At 44.0% G+C, this 21,294-nt stretch overlaps 1 protein-coding gene across 10 annotated transcripts in view; it reads right to left on the reverse strand.

Annotated features, from left to right (window-relative positions):
* The window catches only part of KDM4C (lysine demethylase 4C), a 421,337-nt gene that overhangs the window by 374,892 nt on the left and 25,151 nt on the right, over positions 1-21,294 (reverse strand). For all 10 annotated transcript variants that reach the window (XR_010113578.1, XM_063609188.1, XM_055294283.2 and 7 more), the window contains exon 2: positions 11,251-11,411. Coding sequence is in view for 9 of the 10 variants with exons in the window: in XM_063609188.1 (XP_063465258.1) it covers positions 11,251-11,394 (144 nt within the window). In the remaining variant the exon portion in view is untranslated. The remainder of the gene's footprint in view (positions 1-11,250; positions 11,412-21,294) is intronic.

The raw sequence follows: 21,294 nt of genomic DNA on the forward strand, positions 1-21,294 counted from the left end.
AATAATTTGAAGTTAAAATGGCTAAAGACTACTTGAGCTGAAATTCTAATTAAAACCGTTTGAATTCACACCGAGTGGTTATGTTAACCTGCCTCTCAATAGACAAAACTGGCAGGCCGCAGTGGCTCACACCTGTAATCCTAGCACTTTGGGAAGCCGAGACAGGCAGATCACCACATCAGGAGTTCAACACCATCCTGCCTAACATGGTGAAACCCTGCCTCCACTAAAAATACAAAAATTAGCTAGGCGTGGTGGCACGTGCCTGTAGTCCCAGCTACCTGGGAGGCTGAGGAAGAAGAATCGCTTGAACCCAGGAGGCAGGGGTTGCAGTGAGCCAAGATCACACCACTGCACTCCAGCCTGGGTGACAGAGCGAGACTCTGTCTCAGGAAAAACAAAAAAAAGACGAAATTATGTTTACATAAATAATTTCTTCCCCAAAGAAGTTCATCTTTATTGAATATGATCTAAGTACCTAACTATGTGCTGTTTATATTATTATGAGAAAAATAAGTAAATATATAGTCAACATTACATTCTTTTTTTTTTTTTTTTGAGACAGAGTCTCACTCTGTCACTAGGGCTGGGGTGCAGTGGCATGATCTCAGCTCACTGCAACCTCCGCCTCCCTGGCAAGCGATTCTCCCACCTCAGGCTCCCAAGTAGCCAGGATTACAGGCGCCTGCCACCACGCCCAGCTAATTTTTGTATTTTTAGTAGAGACAAGGTTTCACCATCTTGGCCAGGATGGTCTTGAACTCCTGACCTCATGATCCACCCGCCTCGGCCTCCCAAATTGTTGGGATTACAGGCGTGAGCCACCACACCTGGCCAACATTATATTCTTTATAGATTTCTCACACAATATGGCGATAGCACAGTGGTATGCTAGTAGATCTTTAATAACCAGCTTTCCAGAAAGGTGGAGGAAACCTTGATTTGTAGCTTTTACCTGTTTCCATGGTATAATACTCCCACCATGGCCAATCTGAACCTACCAACGTGACATCACTACATAAGCAGCTGGGAAGAGATGTGCACTATCAACTCTCAAATGCCAGTATAAGGTGCCTCAGCACACCAGTGTTTGCCTGTAGTATTTCAGTACTTAATTACTAAGAGTGAAAAGATCCAGAAAACATTAAGACCAAAAATACATATTGATAGGATTTAAAATTAGAAGGTAATAGCCAGGCATGGTGGCTCACACCTGTAATCTCAGCACTTTGGGAGGCAGGGATGGGTAAATCACTTGAGGCCAGGAGTTCTAGACCAGCCTGGCCACTATGGTAAAACCCGATCTCTACCAAAAATACAAAAATTATCTGGGCGTGGTGGCAGGCACCTGTAATCCCAGGTACTCGGGAGGCTGAGGCAGGAGAATCACTTTGAACCCAGGAGGTGGATGCTGCAGTGAGCCAAGATCACACCACCACACTCCAGCCTGGGTGACAGTCCGTCTCATAAATAAATAAATTGAATTAAATTAAAATAGAACGTACAACGTCATGAAGTAATTCATGATCTATTGCTGGAATTTTTCTTTTTTTTTTCTTTTTATTTTTGTTACAGATGGGGTTTCGCCATGTTGCCCAGGCTGGTCTCAAATTCCTGAGCTCAACTGATCTGCCTGCCTTGGCCTCCCAAAGTGCTGGAATTACAGGGATGAGCCACTGCACCTGGCCACTTTACCACCTTTAGAAGTTGTTTTAACTATTTTAAAACGAACTTTTTTTTTTTGAGACAAAGTTTTGCTCTTGTTGCCCAGGCTGGACTCCAATGGCCCAATCTCGGCTCACCGCAACCTCCACCTCCCGGGGTCAAGCGATTCTCCTGCCTCAGCCTCCCAAGTGGCTGGGACTACAGGCATGCACCACCATGCCCGGGTAATTTTTGTATTTTTAATAGGACGAGGTTTCACCATGTTGGCCAGGATGGTCTCAATCTCTTGACAGAATGATCCGCCCACCTCTGCCTCCCAAAGTGTTGGGATTACAAGCGTGAGCCACCGTGCCTGGCCTAAAACAATCTTTTTAAGGTTTTTTATTGAAAAACAGCACAAATGTAGAAAATGCATCATCACAAGCACACAGCTCTGTGAATTACTACAAAGCAAACACCAAATGACCTACTGCCCAGGTGTAAGAGGCAAGATATTGCTGGCACCACACAGGCCCTCCAAGCGCCATTTTCCAACTACATCTTCCCTATTGCCCAAGAGGTAACCACAATTATGGTGTTTATGGCAATCACTTCATTGCTGGGCTTTAGTTTTATGCTTCTATATGCATACCTATACACCAGTTTCGCAAACGTATAAAAATGTAACCCTACAGTATATATTACTTGAGGTTTATCTTTCATACTTCACTCATATTTTGTGAGATTTAAACATAATGGCCTAGGCCAGACAGGGTGGCTCACTCCTGTAACCCCAGCACTTTGGGAGGCCAAGGTGGGCAGATCACCTGAGGTCAGAAGTTTAAGACCAGCCTCACCAACATGGTGAAACCCCATCTCTACTAAAAATACAAAAATTAGCCAGGTGTGGTGGTCAATGCCTGTAATCCCAGCTCCTCTGGATACTGAGGCAGGTGAATTGTTGCAGTGAGCTGAGATCACACCACTGCACTACAGCCTGAGTGACAGAGTGAGACTCTGTCTCAAAATAAATAAATAAATAAATAAATAAATAAATAAATAAATAAATGTAACAGCCTATGTAGCTGAAGTTCATTGATTTTCATTCCTACTCAGTATTTTGCCTTATAAATATTTATGTATTTATAAACTGATAACCATTGGTGGTCATGTGGCTTTTTCTAATTATTGGCTATTGCAAATAATGCTGTTAATATTCTTGTACAGATATTCTAGTGCATATATGCACATGGGTCTCTAAAAACATCCATGCATACACAGACACCTCTAAGAATCAAATTACTGACACATAGGATACGTGTAGTTCAAATTTCATAGATATTGCCAACGGTTGCCAAAGTGGTTGTACCAATTTGCACTCCCAAATGCAACATACGAGAGTTCCCATTCCTCCACATCTTCATCATCACCTAATACTGTCCATCATTTAACTTTTAGTCTTTCTGTTAAGTGTACAATGGTACTCAAGTGTGAATTTTATTTGTATTTTCCAAATAAATGAAGAAAGAAAACTTTCAATCCGTATGTTTACTGACCTTACTGATACTTTTTTTTTTTTTTTTGACACAAAGTTTCTCTTTTGTTCCCTAGGCTGGAGTGCAGTGGTGCGATATCAGCTCACTAGAACCTCCACCTCCCGGGTTCAAGCAATTCTCCTACCTCAGCCTCCCTAGTGGCTGGGATTACAGGTGCCTGCCACCACGCCCAGCTAATTTTTTGTATTTTTGTAGAGACAGGGTTTCACCATGTTGGCCAGGCTGGTCTCGAACTCCTGACCTCAGGTGATCCACCAGCCTCAGCCTCCCAAAGTCCTGGGATTACAGGCATGAGCCACCGCGCCCAGCTCACTGATACTCTCTTTTATAAAGTACTTATTCAAGTCTCTTTATCGTTTTACTATCGCATTGTTGGGTTTTTTCTTATTAATGTATATAGGTCTTTTATATATTCTTTTATATATCCAAGGATAATACTCTTCAATGTGTATGTGTATATGTAGGCATATACAGAGAGAGAGAGACACAGAGAGAGCATGTGTGCACAAGAGCATGTAAATATCTTCTCTTATCCTGTAACTTGCCCTCCAATCTTTTTTTTTAAGAGACAAGGTCAGGCTGGGCACGGTGGCTCACGCCTGTAATCCCAGCACTTTGGGAGGACAAGGCAGGTGGATCACGAGGTCAGGAGATCCAGACCATCCTGGCTAACACAGTGAAACCCCGTCTCTACTAAAAAATATATACAAAAAATTAGCCGGGCGTGGTGGCGGGCGCCTGTAGTCCCAGCTACTCTGGAGGCTGAGGCAGGAGGCAGAGCTTGCAGTGAGCCAAGATCACGCCACTGCACTCCAGCCTGGGGACAGAGCGAGACTCCATCTCAAAAAAAAAAAAAAAAATTTCCCTACTCGAGGACATAAAAACGGTCTACTTTATATTCTAAGACCGTTAAAGTCTTATCTTTCACATTTAGGTCTACATGTACCTATAACTGTGAAACTCAAGTCAAGCGCCATCAGATAAAGAAACTTGGGGTCAGGAGATGAGTAACTTGGCCAATGCTATAGAGCTTATAAGTGAGAGTTGTTAGCTCAAAAAAAATAAAACCACCTCACAGTGAGCTGTCAATTTTACCTTAATTTTCATCAGCAATATAAGGATACTACATATTTTATATCCTCCAAGGTATGTTCCTTTAAAATGAGAATTCTGTCCAGGAATGGTGGCTCACGCCTGTAATCCCAACACTTCAGGAGGCCGAGGCCGGAGGATGACTTGAGCTCAGGAGTTCGAGATAAGCCTAGGCAACATGGCGAAAGCTCATCTCTACAAAAAAAATACAAAAATTAGCCAGGTGTGGTGGCACACACCTATAGTCCTAGCTACTCAAGAGGCTGAGGTGGGGCAACTGCTTGAGCCTGGGAGGTCAAGGCTGCAGCAAGCCAAGATCACACCACTGTACTCCAGCCTGGGTGACAGAGCAAGACCCTGTCTCAAAAAAACTAAATAAAAATAAATTAAAAAATAAAATAAAATAGATACATATATATTCATAGTATATGTTACTGAAATCACACCCTCATTATTTTATGTAACTTTTTTTTTTTTTTTTTTGAGACAGGGACTCTGTTGCCCAGGCTTGAGTATAGTGGCATGATCGCAGCTCATGGCAGCCTGGACCTCTCAGGCTCAAGAAATCTTCCCACCTCAGCCTCCCAAGTAGCTAGGACTACAGGCACATGCCCCTACACTCAGTTAATGTTTTGTTTGTTTGTTTGCTTGCTTTTTGAGATGGAGTCTCACTCTGTTGCCCAGCGTAGAATGCAATGGAGCAACCTCGGCTCACTGCAACCTCAGCCTCTCAGGTTCAAGTGATTCTCGTGTCCCAGCCTCCCGAGGAGCTGGGATTACAAATGTGCACCACCACATCCGACTAATTTTTGTATTTTTAGTAGAGACAGCATTTCACCATTTGGCCAGGCTGGTCTCAAACTCCTGGCCTCAAGTGATCCACCCACCTCGGCCTTCCAAAGTGCTGGGATTACAGGCGTGAGTCACTGTGCCTGGCCTTTTTTATTTATTTATTTATTTTTTTTTTTTAAAGATGTGGTCTCGCTATGTTGCCAGCGCTGGTCTCAAACTCATGGGCTCAAGCAATCCTCCCACCTTGGCCTCCCAAAGTGCTGGGATTACAGGCGTGAGCCACCATGTCCAGGCACACTCAATATTTGAAAAGAATATGAACAATCAGACTATATGAATATGAATAATCTTACTACATTGTCTTGACATATTGAAAGGGGAGGGGCACTGTATTTAAGAATGTTATAAAAACGAACTTTTTTCCTCAGAAATAAGCCAGAATAATAATAAAAAAATGGAACATAGATTTATTCAGGCTCTTCATTAGCAATAAAGATATCCACAATCAAAATTAATATTATGTGTAGAATTAAATGTCTTTCTGTTTTGTTAAAAAAAAAAAAGAAGAAAAAAGGAAGTTGCTTGCCTATAAAATATTTTGCAGCCATTTTCTAAAGACAGAGAAGCAAGGCACACAATAAACTTACAAAAATCCAAATATTACCTTTGCTTTTTGTGTACAAGTTCATTTAAATTAAAGAGTTCGAATGGAATATATTTTCGGAAGTTCAGCTCTATAACAAAAATCTTATTTTAACTATAATTTGAAATCCTAAGACATCAGATTTTTTTGCATAGGGAAACACAACATACTGAGGTCTTTAAAAGATTCGAAAGTTAAATCTTTATGTTTAGTGAATCTAAATGAGGGAAAGCCCTTCCTCCTGAAGTTCACCTTCCTGGTTATATCAAAACAGAATATACCTTCTTTTATCAACATCCCCGCAAACGCAGCCTGGCCCCTATTCCCTGTGAGAAACTTTCTGCTAAAATGTGCATTTGCACTACTTGCCTTGAAATAAATTGCAATTTCTACCATCTACCTAGTGAGCAAGGAGGAGGAAGAGAAAGAGTGGTGCTGCTTACAATCTTTCTTCACCTTGTGAGCAAAGATAGCTATTTGCACTCTCTAGGCTGTTCATAAAACTACATGATGTGCATATGCTACAGTCCAGGACAATCTATGTTCAGATTTCTGTTGGGGACCAATTTCACCCACTTCATATACAAAAAAAATTCATCGTAATCTCCTTCCACAAAAACAGTACAAGTTTTACATGTGAAGAGACTGCCACTCTTTTCACTTTCCCAACCTGACCATCAACTTTGTAGACAAAGTGTCCAACCTTCCACTCAAAAAATAAATGTTAAATTTAAAGCATGAATCTAAAATATGGGAAAGAGAAAAACTAAGACTGTCATCTGAAGCTAAAGTCACTACTGTTGGACCTACTCGACCAATTTCTTCAAATCATAGATTAAAACCAATTCATTAAATCTTGTCAACAGTGGATTAACGGGCCGGGCACAGTGGCTCAAGCCTGTAATCCCAGCACTTTGGGAGGCCAAGGTGGGAGGATCACTTGAGCTCAGGAGTTCAACACCAGTCTGGGTAACACAGCAGACCCCATCTCTACAAAAAATAAAAAATAAAAAAAACTACCCAGGCGTGGGTAGTCCCAGCTACTTGGGAGGCTGAGTCCCAGCTACTTGGGAGGCTACTTATTTGAGCCTGGGAAGTCAAAGCTGCAGTGAGTCACGATCACACCACCCAGCCTAACAGGGCAAGACCCTGTCTCAAAAAAAAAAAAAAATAGTGCATTAACAAAGAACATCATGGGTGGCTCGGTTCCCCAGGACTAGCCCCCAAAGCAAACCAGCTTAATTAATGCAGTCTTGATTTTTATAATATGATTTGATTTGGTACAGTTTTATACATATGCTACTCCTGCAACTTCCAGAACAAGAGGGAAAGTAAGTAAAACTGAGCTGATGTGACTTGACGTCAGAGATGGCAAAAATGATTTGAAACAGTTCGTTGTATTCCTAATAATGAGTAATAGGAAATTATCACAGGACTGAGTAAATTAATGTCTCCAACTTTGTCAATGAGTCACAATGTTAAAAATGAGGCACGGTCTGGACTCAGGTGTGTTTTGTAATCATAGTTCTCATTAACTTTATTCAGTTACATAATGCAGACAGCGACGCAGGTGTGCTCTGTGTGCATGCAGCTCCCTTGTGAGGGTAGCTGCTGTTTCCTCTTCTCAAGTTACTGAACGTGCCACCCTACCTCACAGGACACTCTACTAATCTCAGTGGAACACAGTACATGTCTTCCAGAAACAAAAGTGGGAGAGAACAGGACAAAGGGCTGCATTCAGAGCCCAGAGAAGAGAAGAGATGGTTATCCCCAACCTCTGCCCTCCGCCTCCTGGGTTCAAGTGATTCTCCTGGCTCAGCCTCCCGGTTAGCTGGGACTACAGGCGCCCACCACCAAGCCCGGCTAAAATTTGTATTTTTGGTAGAGACAGGGTTTCACCATGTTGGCCAGGCTGGTCTCAATCTCCTGACCTCAAGTGATCCGCCCACCTCGGCCTCCCAAAGTGCTGGGATTGCAGGCGTGAGTGAGCCCCACACCCGGCCCAAATGAGTTTTTTTTTTTTTTTTTTTTTAGAAGCATGTGACTGTTTATTTGAAGTTGTAAATAAAGGAATGGACCCTGTTGATAAAATCAAACCAGTAGAATCTTTGTGCCAAGTATTACAGTCTGCTGGGTTTTTCAGCATTGACCAGGAAGAAAATGTTGACTTCCTGGCCAGATTTTCTAAGTTGGTAAATGGAATGGGACGAGATTTTTTTTTTGATGAGCCTAACCCAATAAAGAAGTGAAACTAAGGATAGCTCATCTGAGAAAGTCATTACAAAGCTTTAGTTTCCGTTTGTTTTCTCTTTATCTTGTTTCCTCTCTCTCTCACCCACCCCTAATTAATTTTCACTCAACTTAATATTCCCAAATTTCAAAACATTTTTATGAAGGGGCCAGGGGCAGGGGCTGATGCTTATCATTCCAGCAATTTGGGAGGCCAAAGCGGGCAGACCACTTGAGTCCTGGTGTTCAAGACCAGCCTAGGTAACATGTTGAAACCTTGGCTCTACAAAAAATACAAAAATTAGCCGGACATGGTGGTGCACACCTGTAATCCCAGCTAATTGTGGGGCTGAGGCAGGGGGATCGCTTGAACCTGGGAGGTCCAGACTGCGGTGAGCCAATATCATGCCACTGCACTCCAACTTGGGTGACAAAATGAGACTCTATCTCAAAAAAAAAACAAAAACAAAAAAATTTTCTAGGAAGGGCATGAACTTTAACAAGATACATGTCTGGGCATGGTGGCTCGAGCCTATAATCCCAGCACTTTGGGAGGCCAAGGAAGGTGGATCACTTGAGGTCAGGAGTTCGAGACCAGCCTAGACAACATGGTGAAACCCTGTCTCTACTAAAAATACAAAAATTATCCAGGCATGGTGGTACACGCCTGTAATCCCAGCTATTCAGGAGGCTGAGGCAGGAGAATAGCTTGAAACCAGGAGGCAGAGGTTGCAGTGAGCTGAGATCGCACCTCTGCACTCCAGCCTGGGCAACGGAGTGAGACTCTGTCTCAAAAAGAAAGAACAACAACAACAAAAAAAATACACAACCTAATTACAGGCCTCGGGGTGCAGACACCAGAAACAGTAAAGTAGTGGGTTACAAGGAGCATCAGGTCCATTTGCAGGAGGAGTTGAACACCAATCCCAACAGTTCTGGAAGTTCTCTCCTCAACTATCTTCTGTTTTCCATGCGATCTGATCTCCATAGCTGGGGACTTCAAGGAGAACCCTTTACATAAGCGCAACCGAGTGGTTCAGCCTGGCAGCAGGCTCTGTCAGGGCTCAGGGATTTATGCAGTGATACTGACAAGTCTACAGAAACCCAGATTATAAATTTAACATTTAGAACAATAATAAATTGAAATAAGTGCAGTGAAATATATTCTTCCATGGGAAATTTTTTAATTAAAATAGACTTACGTTATAGAAGGGACATACAAACCATCTCAAGTTGGACGATGAATTATATCATATGGTGGATCTCTCTCTCAAAGATCTTACTTTGAACCTATGCACGCAAATGTGCAATGCAGTCAGTCCTCAGCACCTCACTGACCACCCCTATGACTCGGGCATGTCACTTACAGCCACAATGCTTAAGTCCCTACCATTTTTTTTTTAAGAATATTATCTGGCACCTGTAAGAATAAGATAAGATGATATTTTCAAACATATCCAGACCAAAGACAACTTCTCCCATCTTCACTGGTCTGGGTCACCACTGGCTCCTCACTAGATAAATATAACTATCCCAGACAAGGTGCTTTATTTGTGCTCTGCCCCCACAACACCAATTCATTCTTCATGTAGGAGCCAGTGTGATCTTTTCAAAATAATGTCCCAAAAATAGCAAAAGAAAGAAACAAACAGCCACCACATCTTCCTCTCCCACTTTAAGCCTGTCAGTGTTTCCCTCTACACTTAAAATCCCAAATGCCTTACTATAGCCAGACAAGTCCACTGACCACCTTCCTATTCCTCCCAGCCACAAAGTACAGGTCAGCCTCCAGGCCGCTGGACTTGCTATTCTTTCTGTCCCCATATCTTGAAAAGACTGGTTTATTTTTATCCTTTGGATCTGTGCTTAAATGTCCTTATTTCATCACTCTAAGATGCTACCACTAGAATGTAAGCTCCATGGGGGCAGGAACATTGTATGTTCTGCTCCCCCATATCCCTACCTCTAGCACCTGGCATAGTTTCTGGCATATAGCAGGCACTCTCCACATTTGTTGAACAAATAAACAGAAAGAAAAGAGAACAGGCAAATGGAGAGAGAGAGTAAGTCAGTTTGTGGTTGCCTATGGGCTGGGGGTGATAGCAGGGAATGGGGAATGACTGCTTAAAGCATATGAAGTTTCTTTGGGGGATGATGAAAATGTTACAGAATTCAATAGAGGTAATGATTGCACAATTCTGTGAATATACTCAAAACCACTGAATTGCACACTTTAAATGGATGCATTATATGGTATTATTATATGATAAAATATATCAATAAGTGTTAATGAAAAAAAAACAGGCCAGGCGCAGTGGCTCACGCCTTTAATACCTGCACTTTGGGAAGCCGAGGAGGATGGATCACCTGAGGTCAGGAGTTCAAGACCAGCCTGGCCAACACGGTGAAACTCCGTCTCAACTAAAAATACAAAAAAATTAGCAGGGCATGGTGGCGGGTGCCTGTAATCCCAGCTACTTCAGGAGGCTGAGGCAGGAGAATCACTAGAACCCAGGAGGTGGAGATTGCAGTAAGCCGAGATCACGCCATTGCACTCCAGCCTGGGCAACAAGAGCGAAACTCTGTCTCAAAAAAAAAAAGAAAGAGGCCGGGCACGGTGGCTCACGCCTGTAATCCCAGCACTTTGGGAGGCCGAGGCGGGTGGATCACGAGATCAGGAGATCGAGACCACGGTGAAACCCCATCTCTACTAAAAATACAAAAAAAAAATTAGCCGGGCGCGGGGGCGGGCACCTGTAGTCCCAGCTACTCCAGAGGCTGAGGCAGGAGAATGGCGTGAACCCGGGACGCAGAGCTTGCAGTGAGCCAAGATCGCGCCATTGCACTCCAGCCTGGGCGACAGAGCGAGACTCCGTCTCAAAAAAAAAAGAAAGAAAGAAAAAAACATAGAAGGGAAGAAAAAGGATATGAGAGAGAAATTGTGGTTAACCTTCAGGTTAATTAATTGTTGTCTACAAAAAAACTGACAAAAACTATGAATACTCTCACACCTCTGAAACCCATACATGGATCTCCGTGGTTTCCATGAGCCACCCTTGGTTGGTTTTGATTTTTTTTTTTAAGCCTTAGAAGACAATCTAGTATGAATAGTTACACTTAAAGGAAAAATAAGATAATTACTATTTGAAGAAATCAAATGTTCCACATAGATTAACAAGAACAAAGATTTTGCAAATTTCTCCCTTCAGAAACAATGTCCCACATCGTGGAAACTAAGAACATAATTAAAGGCCAAGTGATTGTTTTTCATTTAAAGTATCTGAGGATAATCACCTTTGCAAGACCCGCGCGATGGGCTCCTTTAGACTCCATGTATGCAAGGTATTTGTTGAACTCCCGGAACTCCTCCATGGAGGGTCTGAAGGTCATTATCTTACAGCTGGGGTTCAGAGGACTTTCCACCTCGGCCACCTCCATGATGGCTAGGGCAGTGTCTGGAGAGAAGACAGTAAGGTCAACAGAACTGAATTATTATGTGCTTTAGGCCATTTTTAACAAACAGTATGTCAGCTCCCCCAGCAAGAACCCTTCTCTTTCATCACTTCCCATTCCCTTCTACCAGTCTCAGGGAGACTCCCTCATCTCTGCCTGAAGCTCTGAACAAACAAGGGCCTCTAGTCATTCCTCTTGCCAAGTTCCCTATGCCTGGTAGAGAACCACTGATCTGACTGTACTGTTAGCCTCCTCAAAACCCTTCCAAGTAAAAATAAATTTTCTGGGCCGGGTGCGGTGGCTCACGCCTGTAATTTCAGCACTTTGGGGGGCCAAGACGGGCAGATCACGAGGTCAGGAGTTCGACACCAGACTAGCCAACATGGTGAGACTCCCATCTCTACTAAAAATACAAAACTTAGCCAGGTGTGGTGGTGCATGCCTGTAATCCCAGTTACTCAGGAGGCTGAGGCAGCAAAATTGCTTGAACCTGGGAGGCGGAAGTTGCAGTGAGCCATGATCTCACCACTGCACTCCAGCCTGGGTGACAGGGTGAGACTCTGGTCTGAGCAACAGAGCGAGACTCCGTCTCAAAAAATAAATAAATAATAAATAAATAAATTTTCTTTTTTTTTTTTTTTTTTTTTTTTTTTTTGAGACAGTCTTGCTACATTGCCTAGGCAGGCGTGCAGTGGTGCAATCTCGGCTCACTGCAACCTCCGCCTCCCAGGTTCAAGCGATTTTCCTGCCTCAGCCTCCCCAGTGGCTGGGATTACAGGCACCCGCCACCATGACGGGCTAATTTTTTTGTATTTTTAGTAGAGATGGAGTTTCACCATGTTAGCCAGACTGATCTCAAACTCCTGACCTCAGCCAATCCGCCAGCCTCTGCCTCTCAAAGTGCTGGGATTTACAGATGTGTGCCATCGAGCCCAGATGTAAAAATAAATTTTCTTTTTCTCTTTTTCCTTTTTTTTTTTTTTTGAGATGGAGTTTCACTCCTGTTGCCCAGGCTGGAGTGAAATGGCACAATCTCGGCACAACACAGCCTCGACCTTCCGGGTTCCAGCGATTCTCCTGCCTCAGCCTCCCGAGTAGCTCGGATTACAGGCATGGGCCACCACGCCGGGGTAATTTTGTATTTTTAGTAGAAATGGGGTTTCTCCATGTTGGTCAGGCTGGTCTCGAACTCCCGACCTCAGGTGATCCACCCGCCTTGGCCTCCCAAAGTGCTGGGATTACAGGCATGAGCCACCATGTCCGGCTTTAAAAATGAATTTTCTAACCTTGCAAGTTTACAAAAGATGTTGCTTCTACCTACCAGTTCTGAAACAGACTCCCACTCACATACGCACCTGTACAAAGGCCTAGTCTAGGCTGAGTAGAGAATGTTAAAAATCGTTAGAGTTTACTGAGGTGTGCTTACAGATTGTCATATCATGCCTTCCTACAGTAATTAACAAGCCATCCATTCAGCAAAATCACCAGGCACCAGGCAAAACACAGAAAAGAATGAGGATGGAGACAGAAAGGGATGAGGTCTGTCTTCACCTTCCAAGCTGTCTGGAGGCTGAACAAACTTCATTATAAAAATGTACACAAGGGCTGGGAGTGATAGTTCACACCTGTAATCCCAGCACTTTGGAGGCGGGCATATCACTTGAGGCCAGGAGTTTAAGACCACCCTGGGCAACATGGTAAAACCCCATCTCTACTAAAAATACAAAAAAATTAGCCGGGCATGGTGGCACACGCCTGTAGTCCCAGCTACTAGGGAGACTGAGGCAGGAAAATCACTTGAACCTGGGAGGCGGAAGCTGCAGTAAGCTGAGATCATGCCACTGCACTCCAGCCTGGGTGATGGAGTGGCACAAGAAGAAGTAACTAACTCCACCTGGGTTAATGAGCAATCATTTTCCCAGAAAGGGGGAGAGTTAAGTCTTATAAGAAGGTATGGGAGTTGGCCAGACAAGAGATAGGGCACTCTAGGCAGCAGAAATATTTGGAAGTACCGCTGGAACGGAAAGGAGTTTAATAATGTGTCTGGAGCATACAAAGGAGAGACTATAGGAGATCAAAGTAGGAAAGTAGGCAGGTTTTACAATGAAAACACAGGCTTAATCTTGCTGTCAATAAACAGGATGATTCCTTCAGCAAACATTTATTGAGCACCTATCATGAGACAGGCACACAGAATGCAAAGGTAAGTAAGAAGCACTAAAGTGGCTGCCTCAGGAAGGAGTCCCAACCCAACCTTCTTCTAAATCCATTAGGACCTGGCATCTGACAGCACAAACAACAAATCCTCCTGGAACAAAGTTTTCCCTTTTTTTTTTTTGCTGAATTTAATCTGCCTGACAGAAAAATTGGAAGGGAGGGATGGGGCAGATAAAAGGGTGAAACGTTATGAGAAAGTAACAGGTTAAAACAGAGCAGGGCTGGCCAGGGCTGGGGCTCATGCCTGTAATCCCTGCACTCTGGGAGGCCGAGGCGGGTGGATCAATTGAGGTCAGGAGATGGAGACCATCCTGGCTAAAGCGGATCAGTTGAGGTCAGGAGATGGAGACCATCCTGGCTAACATGGTGAAACCCCATCTCTACTAAAAAATACAAAAAAAAAAAAAAAAAAAATAGCTGCGTGTGGTTGCAGGCACCTGTAGTCCAAGCTACTCAGGAGGCTGAGGCAGGAGAATGGCATGAATCCAGGAGGCGGAGCTTGCAGTGAGTGAGCGTAGATCACGCCACTGCACTCCAGCCTGGGCGACAAAGCGAGACTCCATCTCAAAAACAAAAACAAACAAACAAAAAAAAAAAACAGAGCAAGGCTACAGACAGTGATGTAGTCATTATTTGTTTAAAGAAAGTTTGGCCAGGAGCTCACGCCTGTAATCTCAGCACTTCAAGCGGCCAAGGCGGATGGATCACGCCACCACACCCAGCTAATTTTTGTATTTTTAGGGATGGGTTTCGCCATGTTGGCCAAGCTGATCTCAAACTCCTGACCGCAGGCGATCCCACCCGCCTTGGCCTCCCAAACTGCTGGGATTACAGGCATGAGCCACCGCACCCAGCCTAGAAAGTTTAAATGAGCATCTATCTCACAATGCACACATGAGGAGGTAGGAGATACATAAAATTTAAACCTCACCACCCTTTAGGAACTTAGAATCCAAAAGAGAAAATAATCTGCACAAAAATATATTAACACATGGTAGAAAATATTCTGAATTCTCCCTGCCTCAGGGAGGGAGCTTGCAACAGGGAAAAACCTTGCAGGCTACATTCCTACATGCCTCTGTTCACGTGTAGACAGGTACACACCCCCAAATTCATGGGCTTCAGGATAGCAGCCTCACTCTATATAGTAAACACACAGTCCTTTAGAAGCATCTGGATCTGGTCCAGGCACAGTGGCTCACACCTGTAATCCCAGCACTTTAACAGGTTGAGGCAGGCAGATCACTCGAGTCCAGGAATTGGAGACCAGCCTGGGCAACATGGCGAAACCCCGTCTCTACAAAAAATACAAAAATTTGCTGGGCGTGGCCGGGCGCAGTGGCTCACGCCTGTAATCCCAACACTTTGGGAGGCTGAGGTGGGAGGATCACCTGAGGTCGGCAGTTCGAGACCAGCCTGACCAACATGAAGAAACCCCGTCTCTACTAAAAATACAAAAATTAGCCAGGCGTGGTGGCACAGGCCTATAATCCGAGCTATTCGGGAGGCTGAGGCGGGAGAATTGCTTGAACCCAGGAGGCGGAGGTTGCAGTGAGCTGAGATCACGCCATTGCACTCCAGCCTGGGCAACAAGAGCAAAACGTCATCTCAAAAAAAAAAAAAAAAAAAAAATTAGCCAGGCGTGGTGGTGGGCACCTATGGTCCCAGCTACTCGGAGGCTGAAACGGGAGGATTGATTGCTTTACCACCCCGGGGGGCAGAGGGTGCAGTGAGCCAAGACTGTGCCACTGCACTCCCACTCCAGTCTGGGTGAAAGAGTGGGACCCCGTTTCAAAAAAAAAAAAAAATCTGGATCTGGCCCTCACCTAACTACTATGGCCTCGTCCATCATCACTGTCTGCACTGTACTTTACACTCCAACAATACTCACTGGCTTGTGCTTCTGTAAACAAGCAAAGCTTTCTGTGTTTCTGCACATTATTCCTTTCCCTCACAGCAGCCTGTGCCTGCTTCCTCAGCTGACAAACTCCTGCACACCCCTGAGATTCCTAATCCTCTGGAACAGGCCTGCCTGACCCATCTCTGTGTTCCCAACTCCCTCTCTGCGTTCATTATAGCAGTTGCCTGTCCCAACTGCTGGCACTTCCAACCACCCACTGAGCCATCAGCTCCTTCAGGGAAATGCCCGGCTCGCCACCTCTTTAAGCCCTAGCATACAATCTGGCACCCCAGCCTGGCTCACAGTATCTGCTGCAATAATTATTTGCCAGCTGAATGAAGGAGTAAGTGCCAAACTGTTAACATATTTACATAATGATACCAAATTCAGGAAAAGGAAAGCATTAGTCCCAAACACAGAAAAGTTACTTAGAAAACAGATTCACTTGCATGACCGGTAAAGAATAATGCAACAGAAAAATCTGGGCAGTGAGAACAGGGTAGAAGCCCACAGATCACCTTTGTAGAAACATTTGGTACACGGAAGGCAGTGTTCATCTTTGACAGGCTAAAGAACAAGGGTGGCCTGAACATTTATCTACGCAGAGGAAGAAGCCACTAGGAAAATGGAAATCATTGAGTCATTCAACAAATAGTTATTGAATTCCTAACTGCTGGGCAGTCATCCACCAGGGAACAAAGTCCCGACACTAATGGAATGAAACAGACAATAAAAAGTACATGCTATGAAGAAGAACCAAGGGTAAGGGGACAGACTGCAAAGGGGAGGGGTGGCTATTTTATACAGGGTAGCCAAGGGAAGGTACTTCGGAGGAACAAAGGGCTGAAGGAGGGAATTAATCATACAGATAACTGGAAGAAGAGCATTTTAGGCTGAGGTAACAAGGAAAGAGACTATCGGAGTCTTCAAGGAACAGCAAAGAGATGCGTGTGGCTGGAACTCAGTAAGCAAGGAGGAGAATGGTGAGAAATGAAACTGGGGAGAAAAGGAGTTTGGCATTTACTCTGCATGAGATGGGAACTGATCCTGGGGTTCCTCCCCTTCTTAGTTATCCAGTTCTTGGTACTCAAACATCCATTTCCCTTTAAGGAGATAATGGCTGTCTCTAAGGAAACTCTTCTGGACCATCTGAAGCAGAGAAATGAGCTGGCTCACATATTGTAAATCACATTCTGGCTCTTGTGTCAAAAAGGACAAGGCTGGAAGCAGGGAGGTCAACAAGGAGGCAATTTACACTAACCCAGGCAAGTTAAGATGGTAGCTTGGACCACGATGGGCAGAGGGAAATGGTCAGATTGCAGATTGCAAATACATTCTGAACAAAATTTCTTGACAGCAGTAAAAGAAATAGGAATCAAGATTTCTGGTCTAAGCAACAGAAAAATGGCTCTGGGCCCAGGCGTGGTGGCTCACGCCTGTAATCCCAGCACCTTGGGAGGCCTAGGCAGGCAGACGACCTGAGGTCAGGAATTTGAGACCAGTATGGCCAACATGGCGAAACCCTGTCTCTACTAAAAATACAAAAATTAGCCAGGCATGGTGGTGCATGCCTGTGATCCGAGCTACTAGGGAGGCTGAGGCACAAGACTCACTTGAACCCCGGAGGCAGAGGTTGCAGTAAGCCAAGACGGTGCCACTGCACTCTAGCCTGGACGACAGATAAAGACTCCGTCTCAAAAAACAAACAAATGAAAAATGGCTCTGACAAGAAACTGAGGCACAGAGATTGTTAAGACATGCAGCAAATTAGTGGCTACTAGAATTAAACCTAGCCCTTGACCTAGTTTGCTAACTGGTCTAGGAAATATACTCTGCCAGTTTCTAGCATCACTACTCCCTTGATTACACAAAACTATTTCTACCTACAAATCAGATATATAAAGACCTAGGTAGCTTAGGTTTTAGACCTTTTTAATCTTTGAAGTTAATATAGGATAATCATAAAATTTTAAATATGTTAAATGATCTAAAAAGTTAAGTTTCACTACACCACCCAGATCTTTGCCACTATGATAGGCAAAAAAGTATGGTTAAGTTTCATTTATTTGATTCTCAGTGACAGTGATCATTTTTGAACACACATAGCCATTTTCATTTCTTTTTTGGGGGGGGTGCCTACTTACATTCATTACATTTAAAAGGTATTTATATTAATAAATGCTCCGTTCCTTGAGTTCTTCCATATTTATCATTACTAAACTTAATCATGCTACAATTAAATCCCCAGTCCCTCTTGTTTCTCTTTTACCTTTATTTTTCTGAACCAAGAAGAAAGTGAAGTTTAAAATGTTCTTCTAGTAATGTTTCCAAGTCATAGGAAGACAGATGTATCTTACAACAACCACTATGATTTTTAGCTGAAGATGATAATCATTTTTTTAAATGCTACCCTTCTTTTGACTGAGTCCCCAAAATGAATGACAATACTATCTCTGAAGGCAACTGTTATCTTGCTTCCACAGAGCTGGTCTTCAATGTTTCTGAGACCACGTACAGCAAAAACGATATTTATAGCAAGTACCCTAAGAATTTAAATAAAAAAAAAAAAAAGAATTTTTTTAATAAGCTTAAGACCTTTCCATTGAATGAAGTCCAGCACTAACTCATGTAACAACCCATGTTTGTTTCTGAAAATTTTTACATTATGATAAAGGACAAACACCTACTCTCCTTGTTCTAATGAGAATGTGTCTTTATTTGGTAATAAAAAAGAAACCGAGGCTGATGCTTTCCAACCACACGTAATACTCTATCCAACACTGCCTTCCTTCCTGTCTACACCTGTGTTTCTGCCTTGTATTCTCTTAAACAACTTCTGTGGGAGGAGTAAAAACTGACAGCTCTCATTGTGTATTAGTTTCTTCAACAAAGCCTGCCACAGAACTGATGTGCACTGCTAACTGCCTCTGAAGAGAACAGTTCAGTATCTACTTTAAAACACAGCCTTCTAGGAACCTAAGCACTCACAGTTAGCAGACTATGTCTCTGGCTAGAAAAAGAAGGATTCTGGGCCCTACCTGAGGTGATGGAGTCTGGCCTTTCAATCCCAGCATTCAGCACACTGGGTGTGGCCTCACAGGAGCCAAGCAAGCTTCTGCTCTGCACACTGCTTTGGTTGGGCATTGTTAGGGATTGACTTGTGTCCCCCCAAAAGACACGCTGAAACCTAACCCCCAACACCTGTAAATGTGGCCTTATTTGGAAACAAAGTCTTTGCAAATATAATCAAGTTACCAGGAGGTCATATTTGATTAGGGTCGGCCCTGATCCACTATGACTGGTGTCCTTTTAGGAAGAGGAGAAGAGGCCAGGCGCAGTGGCTCATGCCTGTAATCCCAGCACTTTGGGAGGCCAAGGCGGGCGGATCACCAGGTCAGGAGTTCAAGACCAGCCTGGCCAACATGGCAAAACCCTGTCTCTACTAAAAATACAAAAAAATTCACCAGGCATGGTGGCGGGTGCCTGTAATCCCAGCTACTGGGGAGGCTGAGGCAGGAGAATCGCTTGAACCCGGGAGGCAGAGTTTGCAGTGAGCCAAGATCGCGCCACTGCACTCCAGCCTGTGTGACAGAGTGAGATGCCATCTCAAAAAAAAAAAAAAAAAAAAAAAAGAGGAAGAGGAGAAGAGACAGACACAGGAAAGAGTGCCATGTGAAGATGGAGGCAGGGACTAGAGTCACGCAGCTGCAAGCCAAGGAATGCCAAGGACTCCCGGCAAACACAAGAAACTACAAGAAAGGCTCTAAGCAGATTCCTGCCTAAATCCTTCAGAGAAAACATGGTCCTGCCAACACCTTGATTTTGGCCTTTAGCTTCCAGAACTGTGAGAGGATAGACTTCTCTTGTTTTAAGCCATCCCAGTTTGTGATAATTAGTTACATTAGCCCTAGGTAACTAATACAGGCATGAAGGGCCAGACTGGAGGGAAAGAAGAGGACCACATTCTCCAATCTTAGCTTTATCAACAGCAAAGCTCCTAATACCCTGACTTTTCATCTAACTTCATCCTTCTCAAATGGTTCTAAACTGGGGAGGAAAAGGAAAGTCGCAGGCCACCTCCACAACTCTCCATTAATCGTTAGCACATCTACCCAGTTACTGAACCACAAGAGGGCTTGAAAGGGCTCCCCAGGCCTGGGCCCCAAGTTAGAAAGCAACACAGCAAAGAAACTCCCTGAGCCTCCTGACCATTTTTGCCTGAGCCAGGCCTCATTTCTCTCTCAGAAGTCCAAGCAGCTTTTATTTCATCCCTTTCATCCCATTCTGATCACTACTCCATCTTGTTCCACCAGCCTGCTGAGGCCAGGGGTAGGAATGGAAGAGCAGACTCAAGGAGATAGTTCTGGGACAGAGCACCTTGGATCCTAGACCGAAAGGAATTTTTTTTTCCTCTTTTCTTTTGTTATAAAGAATACAGTGGGCCAAGTGTGGTGGCTCACACCTGTAATCTCACCACTTTGGGAGGCCAAGACAGGTGGACCACTGGAGGTCAGGAGTTCACAACGAGACTGGCCAACATGGTGAAACCCTGTCTCTACTAATAATACAAAAAAAATTAGCCAGGCATGGTGGCATGTATCCGTAGTCCCAGCTACTTGGGAGGCTGAGGCAGGACATAACAGACCTAACTGGATTTTTATTTTCTCCTCAGGACCAGAAACAAATAACTGGATTTTAATCCCTCCCACATGCCTCCTCCACTTAGCAGCTGTGTGACCTCAGGAAAGTTACTTAAACGAGGCCTCTGCTTCCCCATCAGTAAAATGGGGTAACATTACCTAACTATTACCTATTACCCATTGTGATAGGGATCCAATAAGCCACTAAATGTAAGAATTTAGCATATTGCCAGGCTATAGTAACATCTGCATGCTGGCTTTGAAAGAAAGAAAAAAAAAATTCAAATTAAATATCTTCCATGAGCTTCTTCCTCGCTGCCTACAGATGCTCAAATTTCTCTCACATAACTTTCAAAGGCTTCCTGTATGGCATGTCCCCTCCTAGACTCACCCAAGCTACAGCCTTCTCTCCCCAACCTTTCACAGACAAACCCCAAAAGAGAATGGGGTTTGTTTGCCCAGTTCACCTCCTAACTCAAATCTTCATCCGCACTGCAATCTGATGTCTGCCTCTACCAGTGGATTGAAATCACTCCAGAAAAAGTTGCCAGTAACTTTTTAATTGCTACAATCAATATGTTGTTTTTAGTCTTCTTACCAACCCTTCTGCAGCCTCTGAAACCAGAAAAGCCTCTCCAGGCACAGCTTTTGTGGGTGGTGGGCAACTAGCCCCTCCTCACTCTCTGATGGTCACTGCACTCTCTGGAACTCCTTTCCAAGCCCCTACTCCTCAGCCAACCCCTCCGCTATTGGCATGCTGCAAGGCTCTTTCTGAAGTTATCTTCCCGTTCCGCCAAACACAGACACTACAGGAGATTTCATCCATGCTGGCCTCAACTGTCCTTCCCAATACACCTCGGAAGAATGCTACATGGGCCTCTCTCCCATCAATCTCAGTCCAGTCTGCTAGGCACAGTCATTTGAAGATGAATATAAAGCTGTATAGAGACAATAATGAATCTGAAACTCAACAAGGATAAAAAGGAATCTGTCCTCCAAAATCTGCTTCTCTATCCCAGTCTTGGTCCTTCTTCATTCAATCCATCCACAGTTTAGCTTGCCTCTTTGTGGCCAGCACTGACCACAGCTAATCCTCAAAGAGCTTACAAGTGCAGGAAAGAACAAGCA

Source organism: Symphalangus syndactylus, chromosome 9 (genome assembly GCF_028878055.3).
Source record: "Symphalangus syndactylus isolate Jambi chromosome 9, NHGRI_mSymSyn1-v2.1_pri, whole genome shotgun sequence".
Taxonomy (NCBI): domain Eukaryota; kingdom Metazoa; phylum Chordata; class Mammalia; order Primates; family Hylobatidae; genus Symphalangus; species Symphalangus syndactylus.